Genomic DNA, 20,085 nt, shown 5'->3' on the forward strand with positions numbered 1-20,085 from the left:
TGGAAAGGAGGTGGCCTTCACCAGCCAGGAATCTCTGAAACAGATTAACTAGGAATGAATGGCAGCTGGAGGATTCTTCTCCCTTTTGTGAGAGTACATTGACCGTCTATTGTCGGGATTCCGGCTTGAAGTTGTTGGTGAGTTCAGTTCTTTCTGCATGTGCTAGCTCACTTAGCTCTGTTATTGTCAATCGCTCCCTAGTCGGTGCAATCAATGGAGAATCAGGAGATACTGAACCGACCAGCCACTACATGTTTTTTCCCTGGCTCTCCTGGCCGCATTTGTGATTTCTGTTGATGAGGCAGGCATGTCAACAACCCACTATACATGTGATACGAGCACGCTTAGGGTTTTTTTAAAGAACTGATGTGATTTTAGCAGTTACTGAACACCTCAGTAATGGCTGACAGAAATTTTAAATTACTGAAGACAACACTACGAAAGAGTGAAGTCAAAGTGTTAAAGAACTGCTGCATTTGTCGTAATTAGCTTCAGAAGGCTAAATTATTTTAGTTTAACTAGAAACCACACAAGGAAATTCATTACAGAAAGCCAGCTGAGCAACCTACTATGCTAATCTGTGCTTTCCCAGAGCCCCTTACCTTGGCTGAAATCTTTAGGATCCAATGATAAGCTATAGCCAGGGAGAGTTTCCAAAAGCAATTTGTAGCAGGCCCTCCACCCCGGTTCTGGGATGCTGGGTGCAGCGCACTGCATGGCTGCTATACGTTTGAAAAAAGCAGATTTTCGGTGAAAACCAATGCGTTCGTACAGCTCAGAAAGAATGCTGTAACGCTGGATTTTTTCTTCTTCTGAAAGCTGAAATGTGAAGGGAAAAGAGAGGATTGATTTTAGTCAACATTTTAAAGCATGTATCTGAATTTTAAAGACAAATAACAACAGGGAAAAACATAGTAGACATCTTTCCAACACTACAGATTTTTGCATAAAGCCAGTCATGACAGCTTCTACTGCCAGAAATCACAGAAGCATAGAATGGTTTGGGTTAGAAAGACCTTAAAAATCATCCAGTTCCAAACCCCCTGCCATGGGCAGGGACACCTCCCACTAGATCAGGTTGCTCAGAGCCTCGTCCAACCTGGCCTTGAACACTTCCAGGGATGGCCATCCATGTCCTCTCTGGGCAACCTATGCCAATGCCTCACCACCCTCACAATAACTAATTTCTTCCTAACGGAAACTTAAGCTTGCTTCAAGCTAACAAAAGCAGCAAAGATAGAATTCATTAGCAACTTTATTTGTCTGTAGTTACAAGTAAACAGTCAAAACATGCATTAACATCTCCACGTTATGGAAGATATTAAATATGATATTCATGTGTATAATAACGCAAAAATATACCTCATCCAAAATCTACTGATTTACCAAGTTAAACATTTTCATCCATTTAAGTTTAAATCTAATTCTTAATCTTGAAATCTCAGACTATGAAAGCAAAGAAACTACTGTCTCAACTTTTACATGTCTCTGATCTTGTAAACCACAACATTCTATTTCTGCGATGCTATGGATACACACAACTAGTGAGAAAGAATTGAGTGAAAGGTTAAGCCCCACCAGGCCCAAAGTTAAAACTAACTGGATGAATAACTACCAACGTGTGCCTCTTAAATTTATTAATACAGTGGCACAAGTCCCAAGGAATCATTCTTCCCTTTCTGCTTGGAATGACAATCCTGTATTGAAATCAAACAGCCAAGAAGAAACTGCCTCAGAAGCTCTGGAAGCTACCAGCTACTTCAAGTCTACACCCCAGGAACAAGTCCATATCCTAGGAACAAGAACTGCTGAGTTCTGCAAGTGAACCAATGCTGACACCTACTGCACAATAACCAGCATGCACAATCAAAAGCAACATAAAGTAGTTTAAAAGGCTTTAAAGCTGCTAACACATTTTGCAAAGGCGTTTGAAATGACAAACTTCATATGAAAATAGCACTAAAGGACAGAAACAGCGTTTCTGCTACTCATCCTTCAAATCTGAAAGTATCAATCCATTGAATCTGAATATTTAACTTCAGATACTGAAAGCCTTGGAAAGTCAAAAGATGAGAGCCATGCCGGCTAACTTCTACAGAAATAGTTAGGTCTTACAAATGACGCTTCAAAACGTCTTTCAGTCACTTAAATCCTAATATAATTGCCAAAAAGTTCCATTCTAAAAAGTTGCTCCTAATTTTGGACACAGGGATATGAGAGACCTCACAGAAGCCTGGAGTTTTCAGAAGGCACCATGACCTTATTCAAATCTTTGTACTTCAGGATATGAAGAGATACTGACATGCAAATAATTTTAGAAAGTTTCAGACAACTTCTGAAGCTGAAGTCACTGTTTACCTCAGAACTGGTGATGCCCAATGCAAAAATACTGCCTATTCATATAATAGACCAAGACAGATCTCTACCAAGAATTGTAAAAAGGCAGTTGCACCAAGCCTGAAGATTTTAATGAATCAATGCCGCTCAAAAAAACACAAGGCACAAAAAGAAAACATAGAACAAATTAAAAATAGTTTATCAGAATCCCCAAAATTCAGAGAACATGAGGCATCAGGTTAGGGTTACCTACTCCAGCAGAAAAAAAGTGGCTCCGTCTTTATTTTCTTCTCTTTTTTTTTCCATTTATGTCATTTTCCAAAAGGGAGCACAATAAAATACAGCATCAGACTTGAAAAGGGCATGAGCATGTGATCAAGTACTAAAGTTGGAAAAGCTTAAAAAGAAACTATCAAAAGCTATTCCTCAAATACATAAAACTGTTGATGTTCACACCCCTATGCAAACTCATTTTTTAAGATGAGAAGGTATTTAGGTAGACATGACGATGGGATCAAGTGCACCCTCAGCAAGTTTGCGGATAACACTAAGCTGAGTGGCAAGGTTGACACCCCTAAGGGAACAGGATGCCGTCCAGTGGGACCTTGACAACTGAAGAAGTAGGCTTGTGAAAGCCTCATGAAGTGCAACAAGGCCAAGTGCAAGGTCCTGCACCTTGGTCAGGGCATCCCTCAGTATCAATGGAGGCTGGGAGGTAAAGATATAGAGAGCAGCCCTGCTGAGAAGGACCTAGGAGTCCTGGTGGATGAGAAGCTGGACATGAGTCAGCAATGCAAGCTTGCAGCCCAGAAGGCCAACTGTCTCCTGGGCTGCATGAAAAGAAGCGTGGCCAGCAGGGCAAGGGAGGTGATTCAGCCCCTCTACTCTGCTCTTGTGAGACCTCACCTGGAGTATTGCGTCCAGCTCTGGAGCCCTCAACAAAGGAAAGAAACTCGCCTGTTGAAGCGAGTCCAGAGGAGGCCACCAAAATGATCAAAGGCCTGGAACACCTACCCTACGAGAGAGGCTGAGAGAGTTGGAGTTGTTCAGCTTGGAGAAGACTCCAAGGAGACCTTATTGCAGCCTTTCAATACTTAAAGAGGGCTTACAAGAAAGATGGGGAAAAACTTTTTAGCAGGGCCTGTGGCAATACAACAAGGGGTAATGGTCTTAAACTAAAAGAGAAGAAGTTTAGACTAGATATCAGAAAGAAATTTTTTATACTGAGGATGGTGAAACACTGGCACAGGTTCCCCAGAGAGATGGTGGATGCCCCATCCCTGGAAACATTCAAGGTCAGGTTGGTTGGGGCTCTGAGCAACCTGATCTGGTTGAAGATGTCCTTGCTTATTGCTGGGGGGTTGGACTGGTCCCTTCTAATTTAAAACACTCTATGATCACTCACTAATAATTGGAACAACTATGAAAGAGGCAATAGATTCTCAGAAAGTTTTGTTTCTATCATATGTGATTAAGTTTCTAACACTGTTCCCTACCTTGTTGCTTAATGATTGCCCACAAAGTTACTCAAATACTTTCTGCAGTTGCAGGAAATTGTTTTTTCATCACCACAGACAGTAAAACTCCATTTTCCCTCAGCACAAGTATTTGTGTTACCACCCAGGGATTTAAAAGGAAAAGAATCAACCCTGCAGACACTCCAAGCGCTTAACTCCAGGAAGACCACAGCAAGCAATCCGCAGGCCATTAGTGTAGCACTCACAAACATCTCTCCTAACTTTACAAAGTTATAAAAGCATAAGGCCTATAAAGTGGCTGCAAAACAGCACCTTTTCCATTTGGGTCATTTTCATTTAACTATTGTAAGAAACCAAGTTAGAAATTGCTCCTGAAAGGGCTGTAGTTCAAGTGCTATCCAAGCAACTGAGGCAGTTTTTTCATAGGCTTGTTGCAAGATCAGCGTTCAAGACAGCAGCTTTTTATTTGTTTTTAATTATTCCTTACTATATTCAAATTCTGTAAACTCACTTTCTTTGTAACTAAATGTTACAATTTCTTCCTCATAATTGGATGGAAAGATAAGTCTACAGCTCTCCTATAATCAGAAAATACCTATTACATCACATTACTAAACTGGGTAAGAGATTGGATACATGGAAAAAAAATAGTTTTCCTGTTTATCAAAGGCACACACTTTATCCTGTGGTTTTTCTCCTGTCAAATAGCGGTTGTGCTGATGTTCTATATGGGCTTATAGAAAAGGGACAGACTATTATATCAAGGGCTGAAGTAATGGTCTTAAACAGAGCGAGGGCAGATTTAAACTGGATATAACGAAGAAATTATTTACAGGGAGGGTGGTGAAACACTGGCACAGGTTGCCCAGGGCAGCGAAGGCCTCATCCCTGGAAACATTCAGGGTCAGGTTGGATGGGGCTCAGAATAACCTGATCTGGTTGAAGATGCCTGCAGAGGGGTTGGACTGGATGGCCTTCACGGTCCCTTCCAACCCAAACCCTTCTGTGATTCTACTCTACTGCAAGAGAAAAACACCATCCCACAGTTTGTTTCTCAAACCTATCACAGGGGTGGCTTCTCCTTTGAGTTAGCCTGAACTAAAACTGTTATCTGCATCCATGCTATACACAGTAACTCTTGAAGAGCTGTAAATATAATCCCTAGCCACACGCCTCTTTACGGACAATACATTTCCCAAAGCTGGGAAGACCATTACTCCTGTTTCTCATAACAAAGCTTTCTAGAAACACTTCCACCCAAAAAAATGACAAAACAGTAGATGTGCAGTCACAAGCTTGATGAATGCCATCCTCAATTGAAATCAGGAAAAGTAAACAATGGCTCACAGCACAGCAGCAGGTCCCAACGCCACTGCTTGCAAAAGAAATTCTGCATTGTGAGTGATGAGGCACTGGCTAGGGCTGCCCAGAGAAGTCAAGGATGGCCCAGCCCTTGAGGTGCTCCAGGCCAGATCAGATGAGGCTTTGAGCAACTTAATGCAATGGAAGGTGTCTCTGCCCATGGCAGGAGGGTTGGCACTAGATGATCTTTAAGGTCCCTTCCAACCCAAACCATTCTATGATTCTGTAACAGGACTTTTGCACTAACCTGACGAAGGTTGATATAAACTGCATTCTGAAGAAACTCGGAGGCTTCCATGCTCCTTTTCTGGATTGCAAGGACTCTCACTGCCTTCACACAGGCTTCCAGTTCAATCACACCAGCATTCTTGTACTTAAAGAGAAGGAAAATTAAAATAATATTGAAGTAGCATACCTGTTAGACTTGATAAGTATTTCTGCTAATGTAAATCATCTGTCACATCTTCTAAACCCAGTGATTCCTTCACGCTAGTGACTATACTGTTAAATTATCAACATATGCCCAAGTGAAAATTAAGATGTCACCTAAAATGTTATTATACAAAGCAAGCATTTTCAGCCTCTCCATTCACTTCTCTTATTTTAGAGACACAGCACAGCTTCAGTCTGAGAGTTCAGAGGAAGAGAAAATTTGGGAATATCATTTTGGATAACCTCCTATATAGGGTGGGTGGTGTGCCTGCAACAAAGACACCACAATAGGCATGTAAGCAAAAAGCTCAGTTTTACAGTAATTCTCCACAATACTGTTCTATCATGATAAAGAAAGAATTAATTTTGCTTTTTCTACTTCTTACAAAATATGTTATCTAGCACAAGAAGCTGTAGCAACAGACCTTTTGTTTTAATGCATCAGATTTCTCTTTAACTGAAACAGTATCACTGAGAAGAAGTGAATTACAAACCATTCTGAGTTTTCTTATATCTATTTACAAAACATTTTCTGCAAATGACAGTTTCAGTTACATTATTCAGCTTGCTGAAGAAAGGTAGGAGGCGACATAGATGCGCACTGATCCGTTCCAGCTCAGACAACAGACAGGCAATTTTCTAGAAAAGCAATCCGACCTTGTTATTTCCTCAAATAATATGGATATTGGATATTTGAGTCAGCCTGTCTCTTGGTGAAGTTAAAATCTGTTCCAAGTACTTATCATCAGGTTCTGGCACAGGCTGCCCAGAGAGGTAGTGGAGTCACCATCCCTGGAAGTATTTAAAAGACAGGTGAATCGGGTGCTCAGGGATGTGGTTTGGAAGTGGACAGGTACAGCTGGACTCAATGACCTTTGTCTTTTCTAACCAAGGGATTCTATGATTCTATGTTTGAAATGGTTTAGTGATTGATAGGAATGTTGGACTCGATGATCCAGTGGGTCTTTTCCAACCTAGTGATTCTGTGATTCTGTGAAATCTAATGGGGGAAATAAAGCTTAGAAGGAAACACAAGAGTTACTCCACTAAAGCACTTAGATATTCCACTCCTCTGCATTTACATCAGCAAAACAAAATCACTGGATATTGAATCCAGCTAAGAGGTTGTTACAATAGTTTCTTAAGCCCAGTGATAGCATAAAAAACATGTAGAAAGTGCTGCTTCCTCAGCATTAGAGCCAGGAGTTACTCGGTCTGTTAAAGACCTACAAGTAGAAGGTAACTATGCTTGTCTTGAAGAGTTACACATCATTTCCAAGGCAAAGCTCTGTGTTATTTGCAAGTGAAGCTGCAGTGAAGCACAGTTATTACCTGCTGAGAAAGCAATACATATTATTATAATCAAAAGACAAATGTCCTGCTTCGAGTTCAACGAAGTCCAATAACGTTACACTTCTAAAGAGAAAATCTTTCTAGATAAGCAACTTATCCTTAAGGTAACAAAAAGAATCTGAGAATTATTGTTATATCTACAGATTCAGATTTATTTGAACCTATTCCCAAAACAATCATATTGCATTGCTTCTGATCATTAATTAGTATTTAAAGGGAGTCTACTGGAAAGCTGGGGAGGGGCTTTTTATTAGGTAGTGGAGGGACAGGATGAGGGGAAATTGTTTTAAGATGAAAGAGGGGAGATTTAGATTAGATATTAGGAAGACATTTTTTACTGTGAGGGTGGTGAGGCACTGGCACAGGTTGTCCAGAGGTGCCCCATCCCTGGAGGTGTTCAAGGCTAGGTTGGATGAGGCTTTGAGCAAACTGATCCAACAGAAGGTGTCCCTGCCCATGGCAGGTTGGAGCTGGATGATCTTTAAGGTTCCTTCCAACCTAAACCATTCTATGATAAATTAACTCATCTTTAATGTTGATGTCAATACTGAATGACTTATTGTCAGAAGAAATCATTTCTTCTCTCCATAATATGAATGCAGTGAGCTACCTTATTGTCTTATATTCTGAGCATTTGCATAAAAATCTAAGAAAATGTTCCAGAAGAGCTGAAAACCGTTTAATTTTTCAAAATCCTCATTTACTAATATTTGTCCTTTACATATGTTCCATGACACCAACATGTCTGCATGCTCTAAATATCAGACTCCCTGAACAATCCTCTAAAATCATAACCACCACCAGCAACCTCTTCACAAACTCTGGGATTCCTCAGAGATCATCCTAGCAGGCACAGTGAATAAGCATTCAGCTTATACAGCGCATAAAGCACAGTGCTGACAATGCCAAGGCCACGGGTCCTGAATAACACACTGCAGGTCTTACGAGGAGCGGCTGAGAGAGCTGGGGTTGTTTAGCCTGGAGAAGAGGAGGCTGAGGGGAGACCTCATTGCTCTCTACAACTACCTAAAAGGAGGTTGTAGAGAGGAGGGAGCTGGCCTCTTCTGCCAAGTGACAGGGGACAGGACAAGAGGGAATGGCCTCAAGCTCCGCCAGGGGAGATTTAGGCTGGACATTAGGAAAAAATTCTTCACAGAAAGGGTCATTGGGCACTGGAACAGGCTGCCTGGGGAGGTGGTTGATTCACCTTCCCTGGAGGTGTTTAAGGCACGGGTGGACAAGGTGCTAAGGGGCATGGTTTAGTGTTTGATAGGAATGGTTGGATGTGACTGTGATTGTGATCATGACGTGACTCTGATTGCGACTGCAATTGTGACTGCGATTGTGATTGTGACTGCGACGTGACTGCAACTGTAACGTTGACTGTGATGTGACTGCGATTGCGACTGCGACTGTGACCAATTGAGACTGCGACTGTGACATGACTGCAATTGTGACTGTGCCATTGTGACTGCAGTTGTGACTGCAACTGTGACATGATTGTGACTGCGACTGCGGCTGTGACTGCGACTGTGACATAACTTCAACCGCAACTGTGATTGTGATGTGACGGTGATAGTGATGTGACTGTGATGTATTCTATTCAGCCTCTGTGGTGTACGATGTATGTATTAAGGTCCACAAACATACGTAACAGTTAACAAACTTCTAAATATCTAACACTTCTGCTTAGAGTGCTTTAAAGACACAAGACAATTAATCCAAAACCTCTAGGTACCAGCAAGCACAGAACATAGTTTACTTAGTACATTGCTCTTTTAAGTGTTGTCTTAAACCAAAGTTCTGAGATTCCCAGGCTCTAAACCAAGTACATAGTTCAGCAGTAAAAATTACTCTTATTTCTTCCATTAGCATATGTTTTACAAACTTTATTGCACGTGAAAACACTCCGAAACCAAGACCAGGGTAATTCGTTATTCACAAGAATTTCAGTGACATTTCTTAAAAACAAGTAAGATTACCTTTCCATAGTAAGAAATGGCTTCCTTATATTTATCTATGATGTCTTCAGGGCTGAGGCAATTCTTGGCACGTCCTATCTCAGTACTGGTATCTGCATTTATGCCATTTGAGGTCAGTGCACCTAGGACAAAACAGGGTAAGAAATGAGCATATGACCCATGCAAACAGTATTTGCCCTGCCTGAAAGAAATCATGCCCTACCTAGAAAACACCAGTTCTGTTTTACTATGCCATTTTCAAGAGTGAAAATGAAAAATGGATTCAACTGTGAACCAGCAAAAAGGAGATAATCTTTCAAATAGTAAAAAACAATTATATTCATAATCTTTTAAATTTATCTGAATATTTAGAGTATGAATAAAATATTATACTACTGAAATTAGATTATGGCCATAATTGAATATGGAATTTTAATCTTTGAATCTTGTTCTACTTAAAAACTGAATTTATAAAACGCACCTAAAAAAAGTGCAAATTTTTATAAACTAATTATTAGAAGTGACCTTCTTCTCCAATCATTTTAAATAAATACTTCTCTATGTCTAATTACAGAAAATCAAGTGTTGCTTTGTAACAAAGGCCACCAAACCTGAGCCTGTCGTATTAAAAAAAAAAATCACCTGAGACTCACACAAAACAGTAAGAAATTGGTTTTCTTTTTTAAGAAAGAAGGTGAGAGACAGAAAGAGTCTTTGCATACATAAGGGACAAGAATCTGAAACAGAAGAGGAAATCCAGGGTATTACAAAGAACATGAAAATTTTATTTCTAGAAATAAATTTTATTGCAGTTAACATAATAAAAGTGAAAGCACACATCAAAGGTTTGGTGAGGCTTTCCATCTTTTAAAGTGTTACTTAATCTGTAGGATTATATGCCTAAATTTATATGGTACTTTAAGTAGAGGTTTCTCTGCTAAGGTGGCAAAGAAATCTTTGTGTTTCTGAGCTGGACCTATTGCCCAACAGACAGTTAAAAACTACTGTGAAACATAGTTTCTACAGCCTTTATCTATTCAGAAATACATTATTTTACATGCTCAAATGTTAAACCAACTTTATTATATGTTTGTCAACCTTAAACCCCTAGGGTTTTTATGGAAGCTAAGCATAAAATCTTTGTCAGTGATGACTGAACGAATATCCTGATGCTACAAGACTATTCGTGACCATCCAGGTTGGTCAGTTAAAAGGAAATTTTAAAACTCCTCACCACCCATGAGAAGAAACAATCTTGATTAGAATTTACAGGGACAGAATCATGGAACTACATAATTTATTTTGTGCCAGTTACCCTTCAGTTTCTTTGCTTCCTCAAGTTTTATAGCCAAAAACTGAAGCATCAGTACTAGTTTGAGCAAGTAACGATCTATACAAATGCAAAACAAATGCAAGTAATAAAAAGAAAATACTTTGGAAACATGCATGAAAATAATGTACCTGGATCAATGAGAACTTCTTGTGCCCCTAAAAGGAGGAACAAAAATGATTTTTTTTTTCAGCCTCAAATACAGTCAACAAAATAAGCTTGAACAAAAGTGTAAGATTTGTTAGGATCATCATTGCTGTTTCGAAGGACTACCAGTTGTAATTCAAGTAGTCACCATATGTTAAATCTCATTCTGTTAAGAAACAAATGTACAAATCTCCAAATTGCAATGAATTCTAGGATACATCAAGAAGAACTGTAGAATTTTAAGTGTGTAGTTTATATCCTTTTTCTCCTTTTTCTTTATTCTTGTTTTAGCTGGCAACTTTCCATTGCAATCCACTCACTATATTTTAGTATCAGGTCCTACAGTGCTTAAATCTTCTTGTGGGAGTGCTACACCATACTCTAGAATAACAGAATAAATGTACCCCTTTCATTTGCCATTAGTTTCACTCTATCAAATTTCCTGAATAATTAAGTCATGCCAACCCAACAAACCAGACTTTTCACGTAAAACAGATGCCAAGAGTACTGCAAAGTTGGATTTTCAGAAATACAACGCCCTGTTGCCCTAACCTTTGACTAAACATGGCAATAAAATTGTTAAAATTAAGGATTAAGCAGTCAAAACCAATTGCTTTATGAGCAAGACAGGACCTCCCATCAGTTGGTTTGCTCAGACTCCAGACTAGTGAAGCAGAGCTGTAGAGCAAGATCAGAAAGATATACTAATGCTTCAATCAGGTGTCCTACATTCTTCTTGGAGAAAGAAGGTGGTCCAGTGACAAGAGAAACAAGAAGAAACACAATTGAGAAACCCAAAACAGCTAGTAAGCTAAACAAAGTAATTCAAACTCAGCTTATTCAACACAAAATCACGCAGCCAACAGACCATGGCCAGGATCCTGGCCGACAGCAATCAAGCAATCCAAAGTCATAAAACCATATCAGAGAATGGTTTGGGTCAGAAAGGATCTTGAAGATCATCCAGTTCCAAACCCCTGCCATGGGCAGGGACACTTCTCACTTGATCAGGTTGCTCAAAGCCTCATCCAGCCTGGCCTTGAGCAAAATCCGCTTTTACACTGAAAGCCGCAAAAATGAATCCAGCCTTTCAAGGCAACACAGTCTAAAGCTCTCTCCCTACAAACAATAGGTTTCGGGAGTATGAGAAGTCACTCTTCTTTAAAACATCAAAGCTCCCATTTCATGACTTGCAAGACAGTACAGTCCAGGGGCTCATGGCAGTGGTCACGGAATAAACCTGTCTTTGGATCAGGGAAGCCTCCACCTCTCCACCCCTCAGGCAAGTACTTTGAACACAGTGTTATCACAGAACCATAGAACAGTTTGGGTCAGAAGGGACCTCAAAGATCATCAAGATCCAACCCCATCTTCCATTGGATCAGGTTGCTCAAAGCTTCATCCAATCTGGCCTTGAACAGCTCCAGGGGTGAGGCATCCACAACTTCTCCGGGCAGCCTCTGCCAGTGCCTCACCACCTTCACAGTGAAGAATTTCTTCCTAATTCCTAAACTAAATCTCCCATCTTTCAGCTTAAAACCATTACCCTTCATCCTATTATTGCACTCCCTGACAAAGAGGGATTAACAAATGGTCTTCTGAATGAACTCTTCCTATCAACAGTTTCAAAAGAAGTTGATGGATACACCAACACAAAAAAAAAAATAACCAAAAACAGACAGTGTTCTGGGGGTTACCGAGAGGTGTGAAACAGATTTCAGTTCTGCTTACTAGGAAAACAATATCACCCAAAAAAAACCTTTAACAGTGCTTTCTTAAGCTCATGCTCTATAATGTACAAGAAGAGATGATATTAATGCTTCTCTCTCCAGGAGTGTTTTCAAATAAAGCAGAAATCACAAGAGTTTTTGAGCAGCCAGGCCATGTGCTATAGCCTAAAAATGCCAAATGGTGGAAGTCACAGGAGATTCAAGAGAAAGTATTTCTCTTGACTGGGTCTGGGCACAAAGGCAGCACCAAGAAACCCTGTCCTGTCAAGGCTGAAGTACAGGCACAAGAAGAGGTGCAATTCCAGGCACATCAGGAAGCAATAAAGGTAACTATCAGAGCCTCAAAAGTAGGCATGAATGGAATGGCAGTTCCAAGTATGACATTTCTTGGTTTGCACAGGATTTGGAAACCTCTTTTGTTTCTGGCATTATCCTACAGAAAGATACACTGGAATTTATTCCCAGATTGCATACTGTTCTCACAAAATTACTTATAGCAAAGGAGACTATAAACAAAGGTGCAGTTTGAAAAGATTTTGAATAAAAGACACTGAAGAGTCAAAAAAGGTATCGAAAGGGAACTCAGAAAATACTGTAGGAAAAAGCAGCTATTTGTGGACAGAGTTCAGCAGTTCAGACCTCAAAACGTTAGGAGATCATAACTGGACTTAGGTAACAATATCTAACGGACCACGGGGTAGCATTTGGACATGAAACTGTTAGAGCGAGTCCAGAGGAGGCCACAAAGATGACCAGAGAGCTGGGGGAACTCCCATACAAGGACAGACTGAGAGAGTTGGGGTTGTTCAGCCTGGAGAAGAGAAGGCTCCAGGGAAACCTTAGAGCAGCCCTCCTGCACTTAAAAGGGGGTGTACAGACCCCTTCATCTGGAAATGACAGCAAAAAACCTGTAATCATTTTTAATTCCCACAAAACTCTTTTGAAAAATCGTAGGAACAAATTTTTTTTAAAATATGACCACACCAACAAGTTTTCAAACAGGGCTTTGAATTAGAAGGCAACTTATATAAAGAAGCAGCAATAATATACACAAAATAAATTCAATTCAATTATTCTGATAGCTGTAACTTTTTTGTTACCTTTGTTAGCAACAAGGACTATCCATTACAAACAAATTGCAGTGTCTACTCTTAAATACTTGTTGAAAAGTGCACAGAAGTTAATATCTGTGTGAAATTAAACTGTAACAGCCAACATAAAAGGCATTCATAGGTAATGGGACTGAATGCACAGATTTTAGTGACTTTTATTACAAAAAAATTGTATTCTCTTGTGAAATAAGGTCACTTTACTACCACAATTATTTTGCTATGACTGAGTGTGTCAACATACTCAGCTTATAATAAAGGCAATACAAAGCAAGCATTTACTAGATCACACAGAATCACTAGGTTGGAAAAGACCTCCAGGATTATCGAGTCCAACCATTCCTATCAACCACTAAACCATGCCCCTGAGCATCTCATCCATTCGTCTTTTAAATAATTCCAGGGATGGTGACTCAACCACCTCCCTGGGCAGCCTGTTCCAGTGTCCAATGACCTTTCTGTGATTGTGACTTACAGATGATTAAGGATGGATGGTTGGGGTTTTTTTAAATGAAGAAATTCATTTTGATCACATTGCACACAAGACTACTTAAAGGCAGCTTCTGTTTATTACAGTGCCATGTAAGAACCTAAGTGCAATCATAGAATCACAAAATCATAGGAAAGTCAAGGCTGGAAAAGACCTCTCAGATCATCCAGTCCAACCATCAGTCCAACACCACCGTGCCTACTAAACCACGTCCCAAAGCGCCACATCTACACATTTTTTGAACACCTCCAGGAATGCTGATATGATCAATTTCCATGGGCAGGCTGTTCCAGTACTTCTTCACTCTTTCAGTAAAGAAGTTTTCCCTAATATCCTACTTAAACCTCCCCTGGCACAATTTGAGGCCATTTTCTCTTGTCCTGTCATTTGTTACTTGGTTGAAGAGACCAACATCCACCTCACTACAATCTCCTTTCAGGTAGTTGTAGAGAGCAGGAAGGTCACCCCTCAGCCTTCTCTTCTCCAGGCTAAACAATCCCAGGTCCTTCATCCACTCCTCATAACACTTCTTCCCCAGCCCCTTCACCAGCCTTGTTGCTCTTCTCTGGACACTCTCCAGCAGCTCAATCTCTTCCCTGTACCGAGGGACCCAAAACTGAACACAGGATTCAACCTGCAGCCTCACCAGCACTGAATATACATATATAGAGGCACGATCACTTCCCTGCTCCTGCTGGCCACACTGCTTCTGATCCAAGCCAGGATGCTGTTGGCCTTCTTGGCCACCTGGGCACACTGCTGGCTCATGTTCAGCCGCTGTCGACCAGAGAACACACACATAGAAAGAGCAGTGCTGGGTCAGACCACAGGCCTGTCTTGCTTCCAATGAGCGATATATTTTTGTGTCATTGCCCGCGGCACAGAAACTTTCAGGAGCCTTAACATCATTTAGCTACTATTAGGTTATATGATTAAAGGCTCATCTTCACCAACATGAAGCAGCACAGAAGAACAGTGACAGCCAGGTGAACCCCAGTAACCTCATCAGAGCAAACAAAACTGTCTGGGAGTGAAAACCATCAAGTTAACATGAGAAGCTCTCCACATCACCTCACAGACAGACTGGGGGGTTAACATCTATAGGGATGTGGGACTCATTATAGGATGCAGGGAAAGAATATTGTGGGATTGTGCAAGATTTCTTATGGGATGTGTACGGGATGAACTGAACACAGGGAAAAGGACAGATCAAGGCAGTTTAGGGAATAAGCATGGGAAATTTGAGGGACAATGGGACTGTATATGTGTAGTTCTAAGCATGAACAACTGGAATGGGACTCTGGGTCTTGGAGGCCTGGAACTCCAGGTGACAGAAACTGGTGAGACCTGGCAATCCAGCAGCCAGCTACTGGATAGACCAAGTATTCAAGCCAGCTGCTAGATGGATCCATACTACTAACAGGCTTTCATCCTGACCAGCCAGAGAGGGAAGCAGGATCAAGCTGTCAGTGCTGCCTATGTTTGTATGAGTTCTGTGTTTCCCACTTGTGTTGTTCCATGTGGCTGTGTTTATTCACACTGGATGTGCATGTGCCTACACCCATCGGAAACACGTGCTCAGCCTCACAACTGACTGGATCTGGGGACATGGAATTGCATCAGCCTCACCTCTATCATGCTACCAGATCCAGTAACTCTTCACAAGGAGTTTCACATCATGCCTGTAAACTGGATAAAGAATAATTCCTTTCATTTCCTTTTCCATTTGTTAGCTGTATTTGATGCCCTCTAGTTCTTCTGTCAGAAGAAGCACTGAACCTCTGATCCCTACCCACCACCTTCCACAATGTTCACTATACTATACAGCGCTTTCATATTTTTTCTCAGCTACCTGTTTTGCAGAACTTTAGAGCTCTAGGCTATTTAGTTATTCTTTGTACAGAAACCATACCAAGACCGTCTTTGTTGCCCACCTGCAACCTCCTTCCAGTAGAAAAATGAGGAATAGGGAACAGGAACCTGCTTTTGAGTTAGGAAACTGAAATGGCACGCAATATTCCAGATGCAGGTGAATGACAGACTTGATGATATTTTCTATTTTTTTCTGTTACTCTCCTAATAATTCCTTACAAGAAGCGGCTGAGGGAACTGAGGTTCTTTAGCCTGGAGAAAAGGAGGCTGAGGGGAGACCTTACCACTGCCTACAACTATCTGAAAGGAGATTGCAGCAAGGTGGGTGTTGATCTCTTCTCCCAAGTGACAGACAACAGGATGAAAGGAAATGGCCTCAAGTTGCACCAGGGGTGGTTCTGATTAGATATCAGGAAGAATTGCTTCACTGAAAGGGTTATCAAGCACTGGAAAAGGCTGCCCAGGGAGGTGGTTGAGTCACTGGAGGTATTTAAAAGGCAGGTAGATGAGGTGCTCAGGGATATGGTGCACTAGTGGACAGGCACAGTTGGACTCAATGATCTCAAAGGTCTTTTCCAGCCAAGTAATTCTAAAATAGTTAGACCAAGCCATTTGTCAAAGAATGTTTGTAACACCAATGTTAATATAATTGTCGTATTAGTTGTGTAGTCTCAGAATTTAGAAAAAATATATTAAATCTTAAACATTATGTTGGTGTACTGGTATTTAGTTAACCAAATCTGTTCACTAAATGTTGACTTTAGAATAGCAAAATACCTCTGAATAAAGGTACCTAACTTATTCTTCATATGTGCAGCTCTGTCACACGGCATGTGCATTTTGAAAACTGTCTGCATCTCCTCCAGCAAAATTCAAACTAGCATAGGCACTATTAATAATCAGATAAAGAGATCAAAAGCTTTGCAACTCTGCAAATTCTGCAAGTTAATATCTGTCGATATTAATACCAAAGCAGTAAAAAAGTCATTCACCTAGAAAACACAGCTGTCCCCCTGTTTACCCCACACTGATATAATTGTGTAGAGTTAGGAAGCAGGGAGGAAATGTTCAGGTGTTTAGTGGTGGCAAACAGAATAGAAACGAAATCTCACCCTTACCTGGTCTGTGCCTGTTGCCTGCCTCAGCAGAAAGAGAACCTCCTTGTGCCCTGCGAGATCCAACTTTACCTCCAGTACCACCGGGATAATGATAGATGACTGACGCTGAGCATAACCCCTCAAGGGCAGCTGCAGGGCAAAGAAAGAGCCAATGGATTAGTAGAGATACTCACAAGAAGCAAAATACCATGTAGCAAAGTCTACACAAACACAAAGAAAGCAGCACCAATACAAGTTGGGGGATGACGTGACTGAGAGCAGCCCTGCAGGGAAGGACTTGAGGTTACTCATTGATGAGAAGCCTGACACGGGTCAGCAATGTGCACTTGCAGCCCAGGAGGCCAACTGTATCCTGCACTGCATCAAAAGAAGTGTGGCCAGCAGGACAAGGGAGGAAATTCTCCCTCTCTATGCCACTCTCTTTGAGACCCCACTTGGAGTCCTGTGTCCCGTTCTGGAATCCTCAACATAAGAAGCATATGGAACTGCTGGAACAGGTCCAGTGGAGGACCATGAAGATGATCAGAGGGCTGAAGCACCTCTGCTATAAGGACAGGTTGAGAGAGTTGGGTTTGCTTGGTCTGGAGAAGAGAAGACTCCATGGAGACCTTATAGCAGCCTTCCAGCAGCTGAACTGAACGGGGTGTACAAGAAATCTGGTGAGGGACTTTTTCCAAGGGCATGTAGTGATAGGATGAAGGGGAATGGCATTAAATTGGAAGGTGGAAGATTTATATTTGACAAGGAAGAAAATTCTTCACAATAAGTGTTTGGGGAGGTACTGGAACAGGCTGCCCAGGGAAGTTGTGGATCGCTGGAAGTGTTCAAGCCCAGACTGGATGGAGTCTTAAGCAACCAGTAGTAGGTGTCCCTGCCCATGGCAGGGGGGTTGGAACTGGATAATCTTTAAGGTCCCTTCCAACCCAAACCATTCTATGATTCTATGCCTCAAATTGGAGACCTAGTGACAAAGGTCATGGTAAAGCCCAAGATACTCCATGTCCTTTTTATCTCCGTTTTCACTGGTAAGGTATACTCTCAGGCTTCCTAGTTCCCTAAGACTACTAGCCAAGTCTGCAGGAGTCACAGCAGAGGAACACAGATGTACAAAGCACTTAATCCAATTGGACACAAATACACAAAACCTGCTAAGATACATCCATGGACAATGTGAAGCCTTCAACAGGTCATGGCAATTGGGGAAGGTTTCTAACGACTGGACAAAAGGAAACATCACACCCTTCTTCAAGAAGGAGGTACCAGGGCCCTAAGGCAGGTCAACTTGAGCTGCCTGGCGAGGGAAATCCTTCTGGAAGCCATTTCCAAGCACATGAGGGATAATAAATAAATAATAAATAGAAAAAAAAAAGTAGGAATGAAAAACAGGAAAGGAAAGGAGGAAGGAAAAGTCAGGGGAAAAAAGTTAATCCTAGGAGCTAATGTGAAAGGAAGGAAGTTAAGCCAGTGGAAAGTAAACATTTGTGGGCTTTGGTAGATGCAAGGGCAAAAATCTTTTGCTAACAGTCCATAGTAGATAACCAGAGGAAAGGTTTTTAAAACATCTGTACAATCCATTAAAAAACACAGACATTTTCCACGGCATCATTGAAAAAAACTTCTGTCTGATTTTTTTAAGTACAGTCTTTACTACCATCACCCAGTTTACATTGCAGGTTCTCTTTAGCACATTTCTTTCTCATGTCTCATTAGCTAATTTTGATTTCAACTTAATTCTTAGTCACATCTGATATCCAGATTTGGATCACGAAAATCATTCCTATTTTTCATAACACAGAAGGAAAGTTATAGAAGATAGTTTGAGTTACTTGATTTTAGCAACTAATTATTTGATTCACTGTCACCACCAAATCCTACCTCCAAGCCACAGAAAGTCATTCACTGACCGCAGAAGTTCCACCGCCATGTGATAATGCACCAAGGAATCTTGTAACATGCCAGCTTGCAAACACAGGTCACCAACATGTTTCCGCATCCGGCCTTGACAACGCTTCTTATAGTGTCTGCAAAACAAACAGTACAACTTACAGTTACTTACAGGAAATGCTTGTTTGAGGTAATAAACACCTAAAGTCAATTTTATTTCCTCCTCAATAGTACATAAACACTAAGTCACTCTCTCTCTGAGCAAAAATCCAGTAGGGATTCTAACCAGCATAATGTGCAAAAGTAAAAAAACTACAGTTTGACTATATACTGGGAAAATAAGCAATGCATCGCATATTTTGGCTACAAAGCATTTACACACAGAGTCACACCAAGTTATAAGGTTGCTCTTCAGAACCACAGCCTTGTCACAAATGAAAGAAAATAGTATCATAAAACAGGTCAGGTTGGAAGGGTCTTTGAAAGGTCATCTGGTTCAACCTTTAATGGAAAAGGAAGCCTAGAGGAGATTATCTACCACCTTGTCTAATTGCACCTTGAGAACCTTCAAAGCAAGGTTCCAGTAGCCCTCAGTAGGTGTATGGCTGCCTTTCCATAGCTGGTATGCCTCCATTTTGCTTTTAAGTACACACAAAAGCTCACTGCTAAGCCCGGGTGGTCTCTTGTCCTGCCTTCTTCCTTTCTCTTGGCAGAGGACGAGCTATTCTTGAGCTTTCAGGAGGCTGTTTTGAATAACTCCTAGCACTCACAAGCTCCTTTGCCATGGAACATCCATGGAAACCCTCGCGTCTGGGGTATGAGCATATAGAAGCTGGCTCTTCTAAAACCCAGAGTCTTTGTTCTGCTACTTGTCTTCACTGTGCTCAGCAGAATCTTAAACTCCACAATGTTATGATTGCTGTATCCAAGACTACCGTTAGTATTTATGTCATCGTTGGCCAAGGCCAATGAAGTCGTATTGAAAATACTGGACGGACACTTCAGTGACACTGAAATGGCAGCTGAGGAAAAAAATCATGCAATAAATGCGCTAACCTCACTATCTATTTTTGTCTAGTTACAGTTAAAGAAATGTGCCAGATGCAAAGTAAAACAGCATCACTTTCAGAGCATCTCATGTTGATGAAAAGAAGTGCTGTAGGTGTCATTCATTATCGTACGTGCCAAGTATTTCCAAGGAATTTGGTTAATAGGAGTTTCCCAAAATACCAACAACCATCTTGGACCGACTGTCATAGCTCGATGTTTTTAGCTTTTAGGAGATGCAGGGATACTTTTCCAACTAAACTAAGTCCAACAAAATATCTATAAAATTACCTCACATATTTGAACCTAACAACTCAAAAAAAAAACACTAACAAAAATCCCAGGATAACATTTATTCTCCAGATGCTGAACTCCTTTACCCTAGAGTGAGACTTCAATATAAGAGGAAATACCATGATTACAGAATGAAACGGG

At 41.0% G+C, this 20,085-nt stretch overlaps 2 protein-coding genes across 4 annotated transcripts in view; both read right to left on the bottom strand.

Moving 5' to 3' along the window:
* TRAPPC9 (trafficking protein particle complex subunit 9) overlaps window positions 1-20,085 on the bottom strand; it is a 540,656-nt gene that overhangs the window by 507,791 nt on the left and 12,780 nt on the right. For 2 of the 3 annotated variants that reach the window (XM_069854711.1, XM_069854712.1), the window contains exons 3-8: window positions 18,595-18,740; window positions 16,720-16,848; window positions 10,385-10,411; window positions 8,945-9,066; window positions 5,425-5,550; window positions 603-819 (exon numbers count right to left, since the gene is read on the bottom strand). In XM_069854711.1, the coding sequence (XP_069710812.1) occupies window positions 603-819; window positions 5,425-5,550; window positions 8,945-9,066; window positions 10,385-10,411; window positions 16,720-16,848; window positions 18,595-18,740 (767 nt within the window). The remainder of the gene's footprint in view (window positions 1-602; window positions 820-5,424; window positions 5,551-8,944; window positions 9,067-10,384; window positions 10,412-16,719; window positions 16,849-18,594; window positions 18,741-20,085) is intronic. The other variant, XM_069854713.1, reaches the window with a different exon arrangement.
* Window positions 1-20,085, bottom strand: part of AGO2 (argonaute RISC catalytic component 2) — a 124,183-nt gene that overhangs the window by 3,222 nt on the left and 100,876 nt on the right. The gene's annotated exons all lie outside the window — the stretch shown is intronic.

This window comes from Phaenicophaeus curvirostris, chromosome 3, assembly GCF_032191515.1.
Source record: "Phaenicophaeus curvirostris isolate KB17595 chromosome 3, BPBGC_Pcur_1.0, whole genome shotgun sequence".
Classification (NCBI taxonomy): domain Eukaryota; kingdom Metazoa; phylum Chordata; class Aves; order Cuculiformes; family Cuculidae; genus Phaenicophaeus; species Phaenicophaeus curvirostris.